General features: G+C 37.7%; 1 protein-coding gene across 2 annotated transcripts; it reads right to left on the bottom strand.

The window, feature by feature from the left end:
• Window positions 1-708: 708 nt before the first annotated feature.
• On the bottom strand, window positions 709-15676 carry nxf1a (nuclear RNA export factor 1a). 2 transcript variants are annotated; one of them, XM_015007461.2, is made up of 23 exons: window positions 15426-15676; window positions 15262-15345; window positions 12814-12873; window positions 11889-12096; window positions 8711-8891; window positions 8541-8624; window positions 8349-8453; window positions 8118-8198; window positions 7523-7592; window positions 7236-7324; window positions 7041-7148; window positions 6200-6309; window positions 3904-3940; window positions 2664-2732; window positions 2480-2535; window positions 2259-2366; window positions 2089-2147; window positions 1895-2010; window positions 1767-1809; window positions 1598-1676; window positions 1276-1458; window positions 1136-1196; window positions 709-1054 (listed from the first exon to the last, which is right to left on the bottom strand). In XM_015007461.2, exons 2-23 carry the CDS (start codon window positions 15314-15316, stop codon window positions 1016-1018), a joined length of 2001 nt encoding a protein of 666 aa, XP_014862947.1. In that variant the 5' UTR covers window positions 15317-15345; window positions 15426-15676; the 3' UTR covers window positions 709-1015. The 2 variants fall into 2 exon arrangements, with proteins under 2 accessions (XP_014862947.1, XP_014862956.1); XM_015007470.2 differs by lacking the exons at window positions 12814-12873; window positions 15262-15345; window positions 15426-15676 and adding an exon at window positions 12941-13331.
• Between the last annotated feature and the right edge of the window lie 728 nt (window positions 15677-16404).

Genomic DNA, 16404 nt, shown 5'->3' on the forward strand with positions numbered 1-16404 from the left:
GGAGGACGCTATCCAAGCGCCATTTTACTCAGGGCATGTTTATGTACTATTGCTATGTAAATAAAAATAATCTGGTTGCAAGTTCTTTGAACTTTAATATTACATTTAAGTGTGAGGCTATCAAGTTTCTATCAATATCAAATTCAAAATGCCCATATTTTATGACACCAGATTTTTCAGTTAATGTTTGGTCCAATTTTAATACAAATATTACAATCCAGTATTGGAAAAATAAAAGGAAATGATATCTTGTTATATCCACAATACAAGCATGTTAGTTTGACTAAGATTGGATTTTATACCTCCAAACCATCCCTCCCCCAGACATTTTTACTGTTCAATCAAGCTCACTTAAATGTAACAAATCTAGGGTTGCAACTCACAATTATTTTAGTAATCAAGTATTTTATCAATTATTCTGACAAAGAAAATAAAAATAGTCACATTCTGCAGATTTTTATGTATCCACTTAGAAATGCATATGAAAATGCAAACATTTAATTTTTAAGTAAAAAAACTGTATTGCCTAACATGCATTAACTTAGCATTTCTTTCATGTACACTTGATTATTAGTAGCAAAGGATACATCTGGAATTTTCTAGTTTACTAATACTATTTACAGACAGTTTTTTTTTCTTATGTCAAATGCAAATATGCATAGATTTTTGTAATTTTAGCTTAATTACGATCCAAGAAAAAGATGTAAAACAGTTGTCAAAATATATTTTATTGCTTAACGTACAACAATAAGGAATTCAGATCAACAAATTTTAATCCTGACTGTATGTTTTTATCCTATGAACATTTTCACTAGTGTCTATACAAATGACTATCAAGTAACATTGCATTGACAACAAAAACTGCATCATTAGCCCTCAGGTCAAAGTTGCCATTTAGCACGTAAAATAGTTAACACAGGTAGACCTAATCTTGATAAGAAGTAAACAATAAAAGAAAAATTTATTAAATAAAATTACAGCTGATTTTATTTCACAGAGGTTTGACTGGAAGCATTCACTTTATGAAGGCTACATCTGGGATCTTGCCCTCCGCCTGTGGGGAAAAGAAGAATATTAGGGTTTCAGCTTACCGAATCATTTGTTTTAAAAACAGAACATTGGTGTGAAATGTTACCTTCAACTGGGTGAAAATCTGTGCTGCCCTGTTGAAATCCCACTCATTGTCCTGCAGACACCTGCAAAGGTTTTCAAAATATAAGTACACTTGTCTTCAGAAACACTTCATAAAAATAAGTCGGTAAAAATAAGACTCACTTTTGTGACCATTCCAGATTCATGCCAGACTTTAGCGAGAAAGCAGTGAGCATCTCTTGCTGTGGTGCGGTGAGGGTTGGGACGGGACTGGAAGACGGGGTCGGGGCTGGAGCCACGAACGCTCGGCGGATCTCCTCTGTGGTGGCCATTCGGATGAAAAGCTGATCGTTCACGATGCACAGACTGCAAACAGAGAATCGAGATTATATTTTCTCTACTACTTCTAACTAGCTTGAGCATCTCTTATTTGTTAAAAATATCCTCAAGGTTTATTATTTTCACAAAAATGTGACGCCTATTGATGGCCATTTAATAAACTAACCCAGAATTTCCTGCTGGGACGGTGATGAAGACCCGGGAGAAGGCCATCGTAGATTCTCTGGACTTCCCATCAACAACAACTGAAAATAAAACAAAACAAAATCCAGTTCAGCTCAAAATTTTATTGTGGATAAAAACTAAAATTGAAATCAAGAACTTCCCAAAATTACCTTCTTTAAAGACTCCACTGACTGTGAATGATAGTAGTGTATTCTGTAAAAAGAAAATATTATTGAACAGAGGAACCAAACAGGAAGAGAAGATTACGTGAAGGATTCTGGAATAAGCTTCAGCTCACGGTGTAGGTGTTCACATCTACGGTAAATGAGGCAATGTCGTGTTGCGTTTTTGGCAGCTCGTTGAGGAAGGCCACAACATTCAGTCGAGTGTGCTTCAGAAGCCGAAATCTCATTGCTAAAGGCAGAGAGAATTAAAAAACATCAGGCATCTAAAAGAAACAGACAAAACATGGGATGAAGAGCTCGAACTCACTGGAGTCTTTGATCCTCTTCAGGTTTCTGCTGTCTTTGTAGTATTCGCCCAGACTGCTCCTAAACGCAAAAATACAGCTGCTAAGCTCAGATTTAAGAAGCATCCTCTAGACAAAAAAACTTTCCTAAATGAAATCAGAATTTCAGTGGCTTCTTGTACTGCTGTCCTACCTGGAGGGGTTCTGGGAGGTGTAGGGTGTAGTGATGGATAACGAGGCTCCATCATGGTAGGCATCCAGCAGAGGCTGCCTGTTCCCAGAGTCGTATATACTGTAGTACCTGCAACACAGTCAAACATTCAGGCTCTCTCATGTTGTTCCAGAGTGTTACAGGATACAACAGGAGGATTTTATTTTTTTTTAATATGCAACATGGTGAAATTTAAAACTCACTGTTGCAAGAACCGAAGGATGAGGGACTTGATTTCATCTGATCCGAAGCAGCTTCCCTAAATGAACAAATAAAGACGTTCTTAAGGCGCATTAAAGAGAATATTCAACAATAAAGCATTAATACAAACAGACAAGCTAGTAAAGAAGGAAAATAACAGTCTGAGCGCAACAGTAATGAACGAACCTTGCAGGGCGGGATGGCAGTCGGCGTCTCAACATCAAATCCAATGGGAGGTGGGAGGTCGTGTCCATCCTGACAGGAAACCAGAGGAAAAAACAGATTCATCATGAGAGATTCTTCTGGTCAACCATCTGCATGTCAACCCAGGTAAACAGAGCAGCGACAAAATATTCATAATGTGACAAAACATGTCCACATTTTGCCGCATTATGGTTGTATTTTATTGGGAGCGTAATGTTACAGACCGAAGTGAAGCAGCACATTTCTGTTGTGAAGTGAATGGAAGCTGATACCTGATGTTCAGATTTAAATTAGGAAAATCTTTAGGTGTAGAATGCATTTCCACTGTAAAAACAAAATCTTACCAAATCTTATCTAGTTTCTAGTGCAAATATTTTAGTACACGAAGTACAAAAAAACTAACATCCAAATAAGTTTCCTTAGTAAGATAAATAATCTTGTTTTAAGGCAATAATTTCTTTAAAAAGTATTTCATATATAACATGGAAAAACATCTTACAAGTGAAATAATCTACTAGTGGAACTAGCACCTTTACATCAATATTAAAAAATTATTAACTTATAAAATAAGCTCCTGTATCTTTCTGAAAAAGTAGATCAAAAATAAGATTGTTTCTGCAGTGTAGACACATTTCTCCTGTAGGGAGAGAGCAGCCACTCAAGAGTTGATGTGAAGATGGATGGGGCAACAGACTAGAATGGAAAAACTAATAGAAGCCAAGAAAAATACTGCATATATGACACCTGTAATCTTCAACAGCTCAAGGTGCCGACTGAAATATAACTGAGGATATGTGGCAAAAAGTGATAGACAAAAATCATCCATAAATCTAAAAGAATATAAAAAATGTCAGTCTTTCTACATGTGAAGCTGGTCGAGACGCAACACAAAAACCTGCAGCATTAATTGCAGTGAAAGGAGTGGCATAGGGAGCCTGAATAAAAATGCACTTTACACCTCTAAGATTTGGATTGGGCTTAGATAAAAACAACGCTTCACTTCCTCTGTCTGCCTACAGATGGCCTATTTTAACTTGTGGTTGTACTGTAACAAAATATGACCAAGAACAGGATGCATAAAATAGTTTTAATGCCAAGAAGTCCTCAGAACAAGTTTTTCAAGATGCATTAGTTTTATATGACCAGAGTTAGTAGAGACGAGTTGATGGTGATGATGATAATTGATAAGCAGTGACGGTGACAGATTAATATGTGGACCTACCAGCTTGAGGAGCCGGGGGAACCTCTGCCGCACGGCACTGGTGCAGAAAAAACGACAAAAAACCATAAGATTATCATCCCACACTACCCACAATGCAAACAGGAAAATTTAAGCAGATCCCCAAGCTGACCCAATTTAACTTCAGAATGCTACTTTTTCCTTCAAATGTCATCATGTAGATTCAATAATGAGTACACTACAGCAACAAGAGTACTTTTGTCTTCCAAATGTACACAAACACCCTGAGCCTTCCCTCGGTTTTATGCTATGCACCCTTCTCCCAGCCCAGAGAGTACTTACCAGCAGTATACTCACGCTCTCCCCCCCATTTTGGTGATATACAAAGATCTGACATGGAGGAGCAACACAAGCACACTTTTCTAGGAGTACACACATACAAACACACCAGCAGCTACTAGACTGAGCTGGAAACCAAGGTGCACATCCATGTTGAGTTAGTAAAACAAAGAGGTTATGCATGGCTGGGAGAGAGGTGGTTACCGCCAGTCTTGTTTTAACTCTCCCCACAAAACTCTCACCAAGATGTTGAGGAAGAGACGAGTCTACGTCTGGGTAAAAAATATAAGGTCAGTTTCACATAGAAATGGTCACAACGGGCCCCAATATGTGGAGTCAATCACAAAACTAATTGTGTGTGTGGAAACAGCAGAGATAGACAACCTGAGGACAGAGCTGAAGAAACAAAGAGGACAGCAGGTCTCAGAAGCAGCTGGACCCAGCAGTCCCACCACTCATTTTATAGTTTTCCTCTTCTGAACAAGCTTAGCAGCTACAACTTTGGTAGCGCAGTTTTAGGAGTTAGCACAACTCTGTTTTGATGTGCGTTTTTCTGTTTTTTTTTTTGTTTGTTTGTTTGTTTCTTAGCTCCATTTGTTACAGAGCAGCTACGTGAACAGTTGAGACAACTGGAGTGATAAGATGCAGCACCATATGCTCATCAAAGTGATTTTTTTTTTGTGTGTGCCGGCTGCAGCCTTTGGAAACTTGAAGAGCTTTCTGGGTGATTTTTGTGCCATGTTTCAACTTCAGAATCCGTTTCTTCTAAGATGAAGGCTACCTGCCAACATTTCCGTTTATTGCACTGTAAAGCAGGGGGGGCTGTTGTAGCCCGTAAGATCAGACATATTGGAAGAGACTAAATTTCTCTCTTTGGCTCTCTTCACATGGATCAGTGATCCGTGGTAAATCCCGCTCCACCTCTGCCCAAACGGCTTGGCCTGTGAAGTCCCGACTCTTCGGTTTCGTCTCGCCGTGCTTTCGCTGAGCCTGAGCTCACGGGGGACTGAGGCCGAGTAATCGTGACTGTGCCTGCCTTAGGTCGTCCCGAGGTTTCGAGGTGGGATCTTACCCGTCATAGGCTATCCAGCCTTCCATACTCGCCTGAGACAGGCGCCGTCAGGGCACTGATGCTGTGAGGGGAGGGGAGAAAATGGCTGCACATTTTCTTTGCTTCGTCCAAACATCTTTCAAGATGGCAATGAGTTTCCTTTTCCAATACAGCACATGCAAACAGCAGTGCTGTAACTTCCGAGTTTGGGAATGCACAAAACATTTTTTTTTTTTTTCCTGCGCCACTCTGAATTTATTTTGATAGGATTTGATATGAGGATTGTGTGTTTAGCAACAGATGAGAGGAAAACTATGTAGAATGACAGCAGGGGAGTGCCGGGTAGAGCATCAACGGAGAACCATAACCAGAGAACCAAAGCTGAAAACGATTCCCCAAAGTGACACTGAAAACTGCCAGCAAGAGGCTGAATGCTCAGAGTGAAATGGGTTTAAGCAAACTGAAAGAAAGACCAGATTATTCTGCAGTCTGGAGTCCTCGCAGAGGAATGTTTAGCTAGCAGTGTGAAAGGAAAACAAAGTTGGACAGCAGTAAACGTTTTTATTGCCATTTGCTGCAAATACAAAGAAAACTTCTGCATGTCTTGAACTACTGTCTGTGCTCTGGTGCGAGTACAAACATTACGCAATCAGAGCTTTGGAAATAATCTTATTAATGGCTTTGTTTATCAGTCCTCTGGGACACCATCTGTCCTGGTGCAGTTAAGATGGTTTCTGTTTGCTGTATAGACACAAAGTATTTAGTTGACATCAGTTGCTTGGTCCAAATGTTCGCCCTGCTCTGTAAAATAAGTAGTTATGGTTAAAAAAAACCCAATAACCTGAAAACAACTCCAGCGGAGGATTATCTCATTTGGACGGTGACACTTCCAGATTGGCATTCCCCTGCAAAAACATCTGCCATCACCGCACAGCATCGTTGACTGACCTGATGTATGCAGCTTGATCCTTAAAGAGGTCACACAGAGGGTTCCTGCTCAGCCACAGCTCCACCAGCTTCAGGCCTTTTAACTTATCCAGCTCACGATCCGTCTTTAACTAAAATATCCACACCAGAAACGGACAAAAGGACAGGTGGTGTGAGAAAAAAATGTTAGCATATTACAATGCAATGCAGTATTTATACACTTTTAAAGATTTCACTTTAAACCTCAAGTTTTAATGTATTTAATAGGATTTTAGGTGACAGATAAATACCAGGCATGAATTTATATTTTCTGACACTCGAAAAATAAAATGCAGCAAAACCAATTACTTTCAGAAAAAGTTTGAAAATCTGACTCTAGGTCAGAGGTCTGCAACCTTTACAATACAGCTATTTTTACCCTCAGTTCAGCCAAATACAATTTTAGTCATAAATGTTACACAAAATTTTTTCAAGAAAAAGAGAACTTATAATTTCTGATAAATATCTACAAGAGGAAATTTCTCATTTAGAAAAAAACCAACATTATTTTAAGAACTTTTGCAAACACAGGATAGATGCCTGCACTTAAATGTGATGTTGACATTGGTAGGAAATAAAAAAGCATAGGTTTAACCAAACAGCAAGAAAATTTGATATAAAAAGATATTACTGGTACTAATGTAACTCTGATGTGAAAATCTAAGCTATTATCCCATAAAAAATCTGAAAAACTGATATAAAGTCTGCAATTGTTTTTACAGTCATTAAAAGTATTAATTGGTTCTTTAATATTTATATCCCGATGATTTAAGGAGCCACTCGTGACCCCGGGTCTAGAGGTCAGTTTAGTAGCTCGTCTCACCTCATTCTGAGAAAGATTGAGCGCCTTCAGATTCGGCACTTTGGTCGTCAAGTCCGTAAGATCGTCCAGTTTGTGAATACGGTTGTTACTCAGATTCAAACACGTCAACTGGAAAGATGAAAAGAACCATTAGTGGCTGGATTTGATGCTTTATTCACATCTCTCTGCTTATCTGATGATCACCATGAATCTTACCTCAGGAATGTTTTCTTCAATTATCTTTATGACTGCCTCCATGTTCGTTTTTCTGTTCAAGATGACTTCAATGTTCTGAGACACCAAGTCTGTTAAATAAACACAAATCCATTTGTAGTGTTGGCTAACTGAGCTGATGTAGACGTTACCACATCTTTATGCTCTGGACTACAAAGAACTCAAAAATAGAATGTTAATTCACTACAAAACAAACTTTACAAGACTTACTGTACAGCCAAAAGATAAAAGATCTCACTACTTCTTCATGAAGGAAAATATTTATATACCTGGGTCAGTTCGAATGTTGTTCAAGTCAAGTGCTTGCTGAGAACCATCAAAGCGTTTCGCCATGCATTGCTGTCAAAGATACAACATCGACATTCATGAATGAGCTCCTCGTCTTCCTCCTCAGAGAGGAAGGCTTACACACACTGATTTAGTCTATGCATCTCTTCCATTTCTAGTCAATGCAATTAGATTTTTTTTAACTATCCATTTCTTTCCCAGAGCAGTTGAGTTTAAGCCTGCACACCTATGAACTTCCTACTGGAGCTTTTACATCATCATTTACATCCAGTAAATTAAAATAACTTGTGAAATGGGAATTTAAAAATACTTCTGCTCTACTTTGAACTCCATCTGACTCAGAACATGAAAACAAATTAGTTATGAAATGGTCTCTTCTTCTTCTCCTATCAGGTTCTTTAGAACCTTCTGCGATTTGTTGAACTTTTTTCTACTAGTTAATATAAATGAAGGAGGTACCTTCTGTTTTTATTTGCCATGGTTTAAAAAAAAAAAAAAGCTAAACTGTACTGTTCAACACTGGAAAGACATTTTTAATAGAAAAAAAACTGAGGGTTTCGAATGTCCGGCACTCACCTTCAGGTGCTCCAAGTCTTCAGGCTTCAGGTCCGACTGCAGGAAGGATGGTGGATTACTTGGGTTGACGTGGACTTCCACCTACAGGGACCAATGGAAACAAAGGAAAGTAAATAGATAAAATGCAGTTGAGTTTTTGTGCACAAGCTTAACGACAAAAACTGTTCAATTCAAGTGTGAGACAAAATTTGCTTTATGACCGACTGATAATCAGAAGGCGCTCCATCATACCTTATAGCCGTCTGAATCTGTGATCTTGTGAGAACATCTGCGCAGAGCGTTGGCTGCAGCTGAATCCTCCACAAAGAAATGGGCCCTGTGATGGTCAACGTGGTACTAGACGGAGTAATGAGGAGATAACGGTTCAGTCACTGTTCTATAATATCCATCAAGAAAAGCTAATGAGGCAGCGCCAACACTCACCTGTACAGGTGTGTATTGAATCGCACAGATGTTCTGAAGAGCTGTAATCAACCATTTCTTTTCATATTTTCTTCCATGTGGTATCTGACAATCAGAAAATGCTCAATATAATCTCGGTTGATAAGTTAAAATCCAGGGATATCAAAATGATCAATATTGAATTGCCTCACCGTTACTTTGTACCAACTTAACCGGCTTCTTGCACCTCCAGGTCGGTCTGCTCTGAAACCACTGCTGCCACCTACTGGAAGTCCTCTTCCTCCTCCTCCTCCCCCTCCTCCTCCTTTCCCCTGCCGCCTTTCTCTGTCAAACCGTCCATCTCCTTTCCGAGATGGTCTTCCATAAGGATTGCTAAAGAACAACAAAAATGGGATTTTTGTAATTAAACGTCCCATCCCATGTGTGTGTATATATATATATATATATATTTTTTTTTTTTTCTTTTTAATTTAAAATAAACATTTGTGCTCAACAGACGTCCTAATTTAAATCAGTATTTATTGCTTCCAAACAAATGGAGTAGAAAATCAGACAAAACAGAGGTGAGGTTGACATTCAAAACAAAGTTTACATCTTTATGCACAAGAAACGATTTTGCTTTTTTTTTTTTAAATGAGCTGAATTTCTTCAGGAATGTTGCTCTAAAAAGCCCCTTAGTTTCATATGATCTCTTACAATGTTAAAAGCTGCTATGTTATGCTTAATTTCCATTTTTCAATAATGAGATTTTAGTCTTTTCAGTTCTGCCTATTTTGAGCTTCTTTCCTAATGAACTGTTTTAGGGCCTCTTGACGCTTTAAATCCAAATAACCTGCTGCTGGCCGCAACCCCCAACTCAACATTTATGCTCACACAAGAAGAAGGCTGCAAGTAGAAGAGCAATTATACAGCTATACATCTTTGAAAAGCAGAAGTTTGGCCTCCTGCACAACCAACAAGAATGCAACAAGTAGATTCTGAATGATAAAGTCAACAACAAAGCACTTGCCTTTTCCAATAGCCATTGTACAGCACATATAGTGGTAAAACCAGCTGAAAAAACATGCTGGAGCTCAGCTTGGGTTGCTAGGTAACAGTCTGGGCTTCCCTGGGATTGCTAGGTGAAGGGCTGTATCTGCTGATTTGTGACATTACATTCCAAAAGTTTTTGAAACAGCTCATCTTTCAGACAAAATAAATAATCAACCTATTGCCAAAACAGCTGGGTGGTTTTTTTAAAGGTTTGGTTGTGTTTAGAAGCAGTTGAGATCCAAATGGCAATACAAAAACATGCTAACTGGTAATTTTGCAGAATTGGTTCCCTTTAATGTATATTAGCTGTTCATGGAAGACTACAGAGCTCCAACACAGTTCACGTTTTAAATCGCCACAAAGCTGATGTTTTTCCTCCTTGTTTTGTTTATTCTTTCATTCACATTTACAATAAATATTTCTTGGACAGCGGCCCAGAAACAGTTAAAAGAAACAGGAGGTTATTTAAAGACATAACAGGGAATGGCACGTCTGCAAAACCCAAAAAAGGTCAAATAAAATAAAAGAAACAAGGCCGTCTTTGGAACAGGATTCTGCTTACTGTCCAAATCTTTTAACTGTACATTTTGTCTGGTTTAAAAGTATTTTGTCATTCAGAGAAGAAGCTGCTGAATAGCAGACAGCATCACAGAACAAATGACAAATTGAGTTAATTTGGATTCGGACAAATTGTTAGAACTCTATATGCTGTTTTTTATCAAAGGCCTCAGGATCAACACATTGATGTGTTATATACCGAGTACACTACTCCGAGCTGTACTGAGGTTTAGCAGTGTAATACTCTTGTAAACATGATTGTCATTCATGCCATTTACTGTTTTTCATATGTTTAAGGGATTTCCAAATTTAAGATCTTTTTTGAGGGTCAGATTTGAAGCTTTTCAAAATGGTATACAAAAAAACTTGCAAAGAAATAGCTTCCAAATATTTATTTGGAAATAAATGTATTTTTATTTATTGTAAATATGTATTAAGTTCAACTGATAGCATAAAAAACACTTTACCTTCTATTCTACATATTTTGGATACATTTTTACAAAGGACTATTTTTCTCAATGACTTAAAAGTCAATATTGCAAAATGTTTCACCAACTTTACAATATCCACTGTCGGTTATATTTAATGGTGACAGAAATAATAATGTGACAAAATAATTTGGATTATATAGTGGCTCTATATAATCCCACACTGTTGGGATATTTTTTTTCCACCTAATGCAAAAATTCTGTTAGCTTTACCTTATATGTGAAATTGAAGACTAATAAGCTCTGGAAAAAATCTAATGTTTTTAAGATAAGTTCCACAGCCTCATTTTTTTATCCATCAAACGTACACAGAGAGTCCGGTACAACTTGATCCGGGACAGTAAACCTGGCTGCGTTAGTTTGTCGTCACAGTGGAATATCCACAATCACTGAACACAAAGCAGCTTAGCAGGTTTATCAGTAGGTGCCTTCATGTTTGAAATGATGTAGCTGAAAACGAGATTCTAAATACTTTTACATTCTTGTTTATAGTCATGTCAGACAAAGCAGCTCTGCATTCACAACAGCAAAAGCTACAGAGACGATCTCCAAGATGTTTAATTTCTATAGTCTTAAGTCTGTTTTGCCAAATACTTTTGATGGGCAGGACACTTAAATTTCCTTTCCTGTCACTGTGACTGCCAACAGCAGAGAATGTATTATTTCAGTTTCATCTGCCTTTGAGTTTTTGGGGCTTCCCATGAATAAAGAGCTTCCATAATTCAAAAATGTTTTGCTTAGGGAAGTTAATTTTATAGAAAAGTATTTCTGTCCTCTACAACAACAACATTGCGTGAGAAGTTATGTGAATAAAACTATAAAAAAGATTCAGTTTTTAGTGTAAATGATCAGAGTTGATGCTAATTCTACAGCTAGAAGAGCATTGCTGATATGCAACTAGATTTACTGAGAAGGCTGAAACCACAGCAGCACTTGTAACTAAGGCAACAGCAAGGTAGCAACAGCAGGTCATATAGCTGTGCAGAAGCCTTCTGACAAATTGTTCCAGTGCATGAATGGGGGTGGGGTGGGCCGTCTAAAATAAGAAGGCATTTGAGGACTGACCATGGACACCACAAACTTAGAACCACCTTCTAATGCAACATGCGGTTAAAAGCATGTTACCAGGTAAGCATCCAAAGTCTGGACTTAGTTTTAATCTATATTTTTTAAACTAAATTCACATTGTGCTCAGAAAATTGTCCTGCTGAGAAACAAATCTACTCACAAAGAATAGAGCACACTGCCTATTATGTAATAAGCTCACAAGAACCAGTCCAGAAATACTTACAATCTGTTCTGCGAGCTACTGTCCTGAGAGCTGTCGCTCATAGTAACATCTCCATCTGTATCCTCCAGCAGCCTGGACCGGGGGCCGGGGCCTCCAAACCCTCCTGAGTGATTGCCTCGCTGGCGGTCTCTCCGAGATCTGTCAAATGGCCGACTCTTGGGTCCTCTGCCTTTACGGGTGCGAAATGGTGCGGTTCTGTCATCATGCTCTGAGAGGGTAAACAATAAATAAGAATTGAGTATCATAAAACTGACAAAGCAAAGCAAGTCCTTTCAAAAAGGACTTAAGAGATTTCTTAAGCGAGCAAATATTTAAAGATTAGAAATCTCTTCTTTGTTGGAAAAAGAACAAACTCAACGGACAAAATCTGAATCATAAGAAGGTGTTACGGGCCAGCTGAAGTAACAGGAACATCTTAAAGATAATGTATCATATAACTAATTACTTGGAGTATATGCATTTTAACATGCAATTAGAGTACATGTAATCATAATATATAGAACTTTTAGCTGCTAGATATACATTCTGTAACAAAAATCATAAAAACAAAAACTCTCTGTAAATGTTTTGTCTATAGCAAAACATTACATCTAGCTAGCCTTTAAATCATATTTTCATCAAGACAAAAACTACATTTACCTAATAAAACTACTCACATTTCTGTATACAATGTAAAAAAAATAATATAAAAAAAGGGATAACGAAAATATCTCCAAATCTCAATCTGTTCGATCAAAACTTATAATGGAAGACAGTTCATTTAAAAAAGGCCCTCTGTGTCAAAACACAAGGCTTTACGTTTTTGACTTATAGGTTTTATTAAGTCTAGAACTATATGCATAATCTCTAGGAATTAAATAATATAAGAAAAAGACATTAAAACTATACACTTTAAACATCTGTAATCTATACGTCCACATGTTACCTCTGTGGACCGTGAAATCTGCTTGTGTGACCTCTCTTTTCACCATAAAGTCTTCATGGCCTGAAGGGAAGTGGTGAAAGCAGGAGAGCAGATGTAAGGTTAATGCGACAGTAAACGTGGTACTCACCGTTGTAGTAATGCCCGCTGTCCGCCATATTCTTTCAATAGTGTTCGTTCTGAGTCGAAAAAAGAAAAGAGCAGCCCTTGTTGGGGAAGACAATCCGCGGGCCCCGACTTTTCTCTTTTATAAAATGCAAGCCAGAGACGGTGAAAACAAATCAATCATCCCACATGGCTCCGGATGAAACAAAAGACACTAGGACGTCATAAGGGGTTAGTTCTAGCTTTTAGCATAGCTTAGCGAGCCTCCCGTGCTATCAAGAAGACGACGGAAGCAACACCATTTCTTTTCCGGGTCAAAAATAGAGGGCGGGGCATTTTATTTTTAAAGTCCGTTTTAACAAGAAGAGAACACACAGCAACAAGAAACATGCAAAAAATAAAAATAAAAATAGCTGTTAACTTTTATGATATCGGTAGTAAGATTTATCAAATTTCAAGGAGGGTTTTGCGCTGAAAGCAACTTTACAACAACGACGAAATGTGGTGCGCCCGTTGGTCGTCTTCTTCTCCTTCACAGGTGGTTAGCAAGCAAAGCTTTTGTGAATTACCGCCACCATGCGGGAAGAAGTGTTAATCAGGACGAACAAACTCCGTAAGTAAATAAGAAAATAAACATTTATTTACGCTACCCCACTGGCGGAAATATTACTCAAATAAGAGTAGAATTTGGGTAATACAACATAATTTTGCTCAAATAAAAGTATAATGTATGGTGCAGTAAAACTATCCTTAAAAGTATTTCATAGTGTCGCTATTAATTTAGTGTTTTTGAGCTACCTCAACAAAAAGAGTAATATTTCCATCAACAAATGTTGTCCTAAAGGTCCTGTATGTCCAGTTTAAATTTCGTGTCTTACAAATTACCTACCAGTTCACTTCTCTCATTGCTTGGTGTCTAACGGTAAAACATGCTCCATTGTTTTTGTTTTGTTTGTTTTAAATAAAACTCATAACAATCTGTATAATTTCTCTAATTTAAGAAATGTACTGACTAACCTTGGATATGGTTATGTCCTTTCTATTTCGCCAGCTTTCTTTGAATATTAAGCCACTGGCCACTTCTTTCTTTTCCCCACTGTTTCTGCCATCGTCTCTTGACCTTTGGTTTAATTATTGATTTCATTTCTCTTTTACAGAATGATCACTTTAGTGTTTCCCCTCTGTACACCATATACAGAGGTCAATTTCTCTAAAAAGTTGGAGCGACGTCCCATCCATGGTAAGGGGATTGGGTTAATGTTAAGCTAAATAACATTAACGCACACTGACACTCGTGCAGCATTGTATGCATCCAAACAATGTTGCAAGCTACTTAAAATAAAAGAGCAAGGGTAAAATCACACACTTACCGTATTACGACATTGATTTCAATCACTTTTCTTCATCACATTAGTTTTAGTTTAATTCAATGGTGAAAAAAACAAACAAAAAAAAACTTAGTAACCCACAGCTACTTGGTTATATAAAGCATTTTCATTTTTTCCTTTTCTGCTTTTTGTGCATTATGGGGAATCTGCTTCTTTTTTTTACTATTGCATATGCAAAAATCTGCCTCAACAGACATAATAGACATTATTAACCATTCTTCAATTTCATCAATCCATTTCATATAACTAACTCCCTTATTCCACAGAGCATCACAAAGATGCTGCCCCCCACCCCCTCCAGCTGTCAATGAGCAGAGTACAGTACTGAACAGCAGGTGGTCAGTCCATCACAGGAAGATGCATACTAGAGAGAATGGGTTTAGCACAAGCAAATGAAGCACAAAGACCATTTTTAAAAATTCATCACATTTGAAAAACTAATGAGTTTTAAGCTGTTGGTGTAGCATTCAAATATGTTTTGGAATGCGAGGTATTATTATTATTATTATTGACAGACCAGAATGTCTACAGTTATAAGATATAGTTGCACTCCTAACAGAGCAGCAGTGGAAGTGAGGTTTTACTAACAGGATACCCAAGAACAAAAATGGAAAGGAGATGCTTTATTTTGGAAGTGACCCCTGATAAAGGAAAACAACCCGACAGTAGCTCTTCTTGCTAATCTTAACAATTAGAAGGCTCTCTTTAGAACCAAATCTTTAATTCCTCACCAGACATTAAGACTACAACATTCTCCACGTCAGGTGGAAATAAATTAGACGCAGCAGGTGCTGAATTCAGGCGCCGAAAAAGCCAACTACGATTTATTTATCTTTAAATATATTCTATACTGTATTTAAATTTTAACCGAAAAATATGCAGGTAATTGAACAGTTATGTGGAAACTAGGCCAGCAAGAGGCTAACTTGAGAAATTTGGTGTAATTTGGATCACTTACCGTCACTTATAACGCGGGTCACCACGGCTAGGTTAGGGTAATTTCTCCGAAACATTACCAATCAGGGTCCTCAAGTGTATTCGCCTGTTAATAGTATAATGTAACACAACAAACAGGTCAATTAAAATGTTAAAGTCCTGATGCACCAACTTTATTTGTTTTACCTGTGCGTGGAAGAGCGGTTGAATTTAGCTTTTAGCTAGCTGTTGGAATTAGCGCGACGGTTTTCATTTTTCTCCTATCCAAGACGTTATTGAACAATTTTTACCCACTAATTTACTTAAATGTCATCATTCTCTCTCTGAAAACATTTAAAAGGACCTCTTCGAGGGTGAATGTCTATGTCCTGCTCAGTTTGTACCACGAACGGCTAAGATTTCGCTAGTGGACAAACTGCATCATGGCGCCACCTATTGGAATGGACCAAAACCTGCAGGTGTAATGTCGAATTTAGTTAGCCACCACAGATTTTGCGACCAGAGTCGGATTCTGTCATTTTATTATGTGTAATGCCACCTATTTCACTTTTCTCTGCATTAAAATATATATATATATAATCAACTTTTAGGAAAGTAAATTTTGTTTGTATAGCACATTTTCAGCAACAAGACAATTCCAAATGATTAGAAGGGGAAATAGAACAAGCAAAAGACAAAACATTCCAGTTATGAAATGCAACTCTAAACAAATGGGTTATTGATTTAAATGAACTCAGTGTTTCATCAGTTTTGCAGTTTTATGTTAGCTTGTTCCAGATTACTGGAGCATAACAACTCAATTGTTGCTTGTTTGGCTTTGATTATGGGGATGCAGAGTAGACTTGAACCAGAAGACCTAGTGAATTTTTATTGTATGCTGGTGCTAAGTCATTTGGGTAATTCTAAGTCAAAATAATATTTTGAAATCTAAGCAAAAAAAAAAAAAAAAAAAAACTACAACTAGAAATAGTGATGATTTTTTGATATCCTTTTGCTAATTTCCAGAAATTAATGAGCTCGAAATGGATTAGCTTTGGAGTAGGGGTTGTGCCACTGACCTACACAACCACACTGCAGCAAATTCTGGTTGAAGAACTGGATTGTGTCCCACATCAGTGCGTGACTAAACTGATGATGAGCATGGATATCATCCACTGTTTCTTCA

The sequence above is a fragment of the Poecilia mexicana genome, unplaced genomic scaffold (assembly GCF_051168715.1).
Source record: "Poecilia mexicana isolate PSO_F unplaced genomic scaffold, ASM5116871v1 scaffold_10, whole genome shotgun sequence".
Lineage (NCBI taxonomy): Eukaryota > Metazoa > Chordata > Actinopteri > Cyprinodontiformes > Poeciliidae > Poecilia > Poecilia mexicana.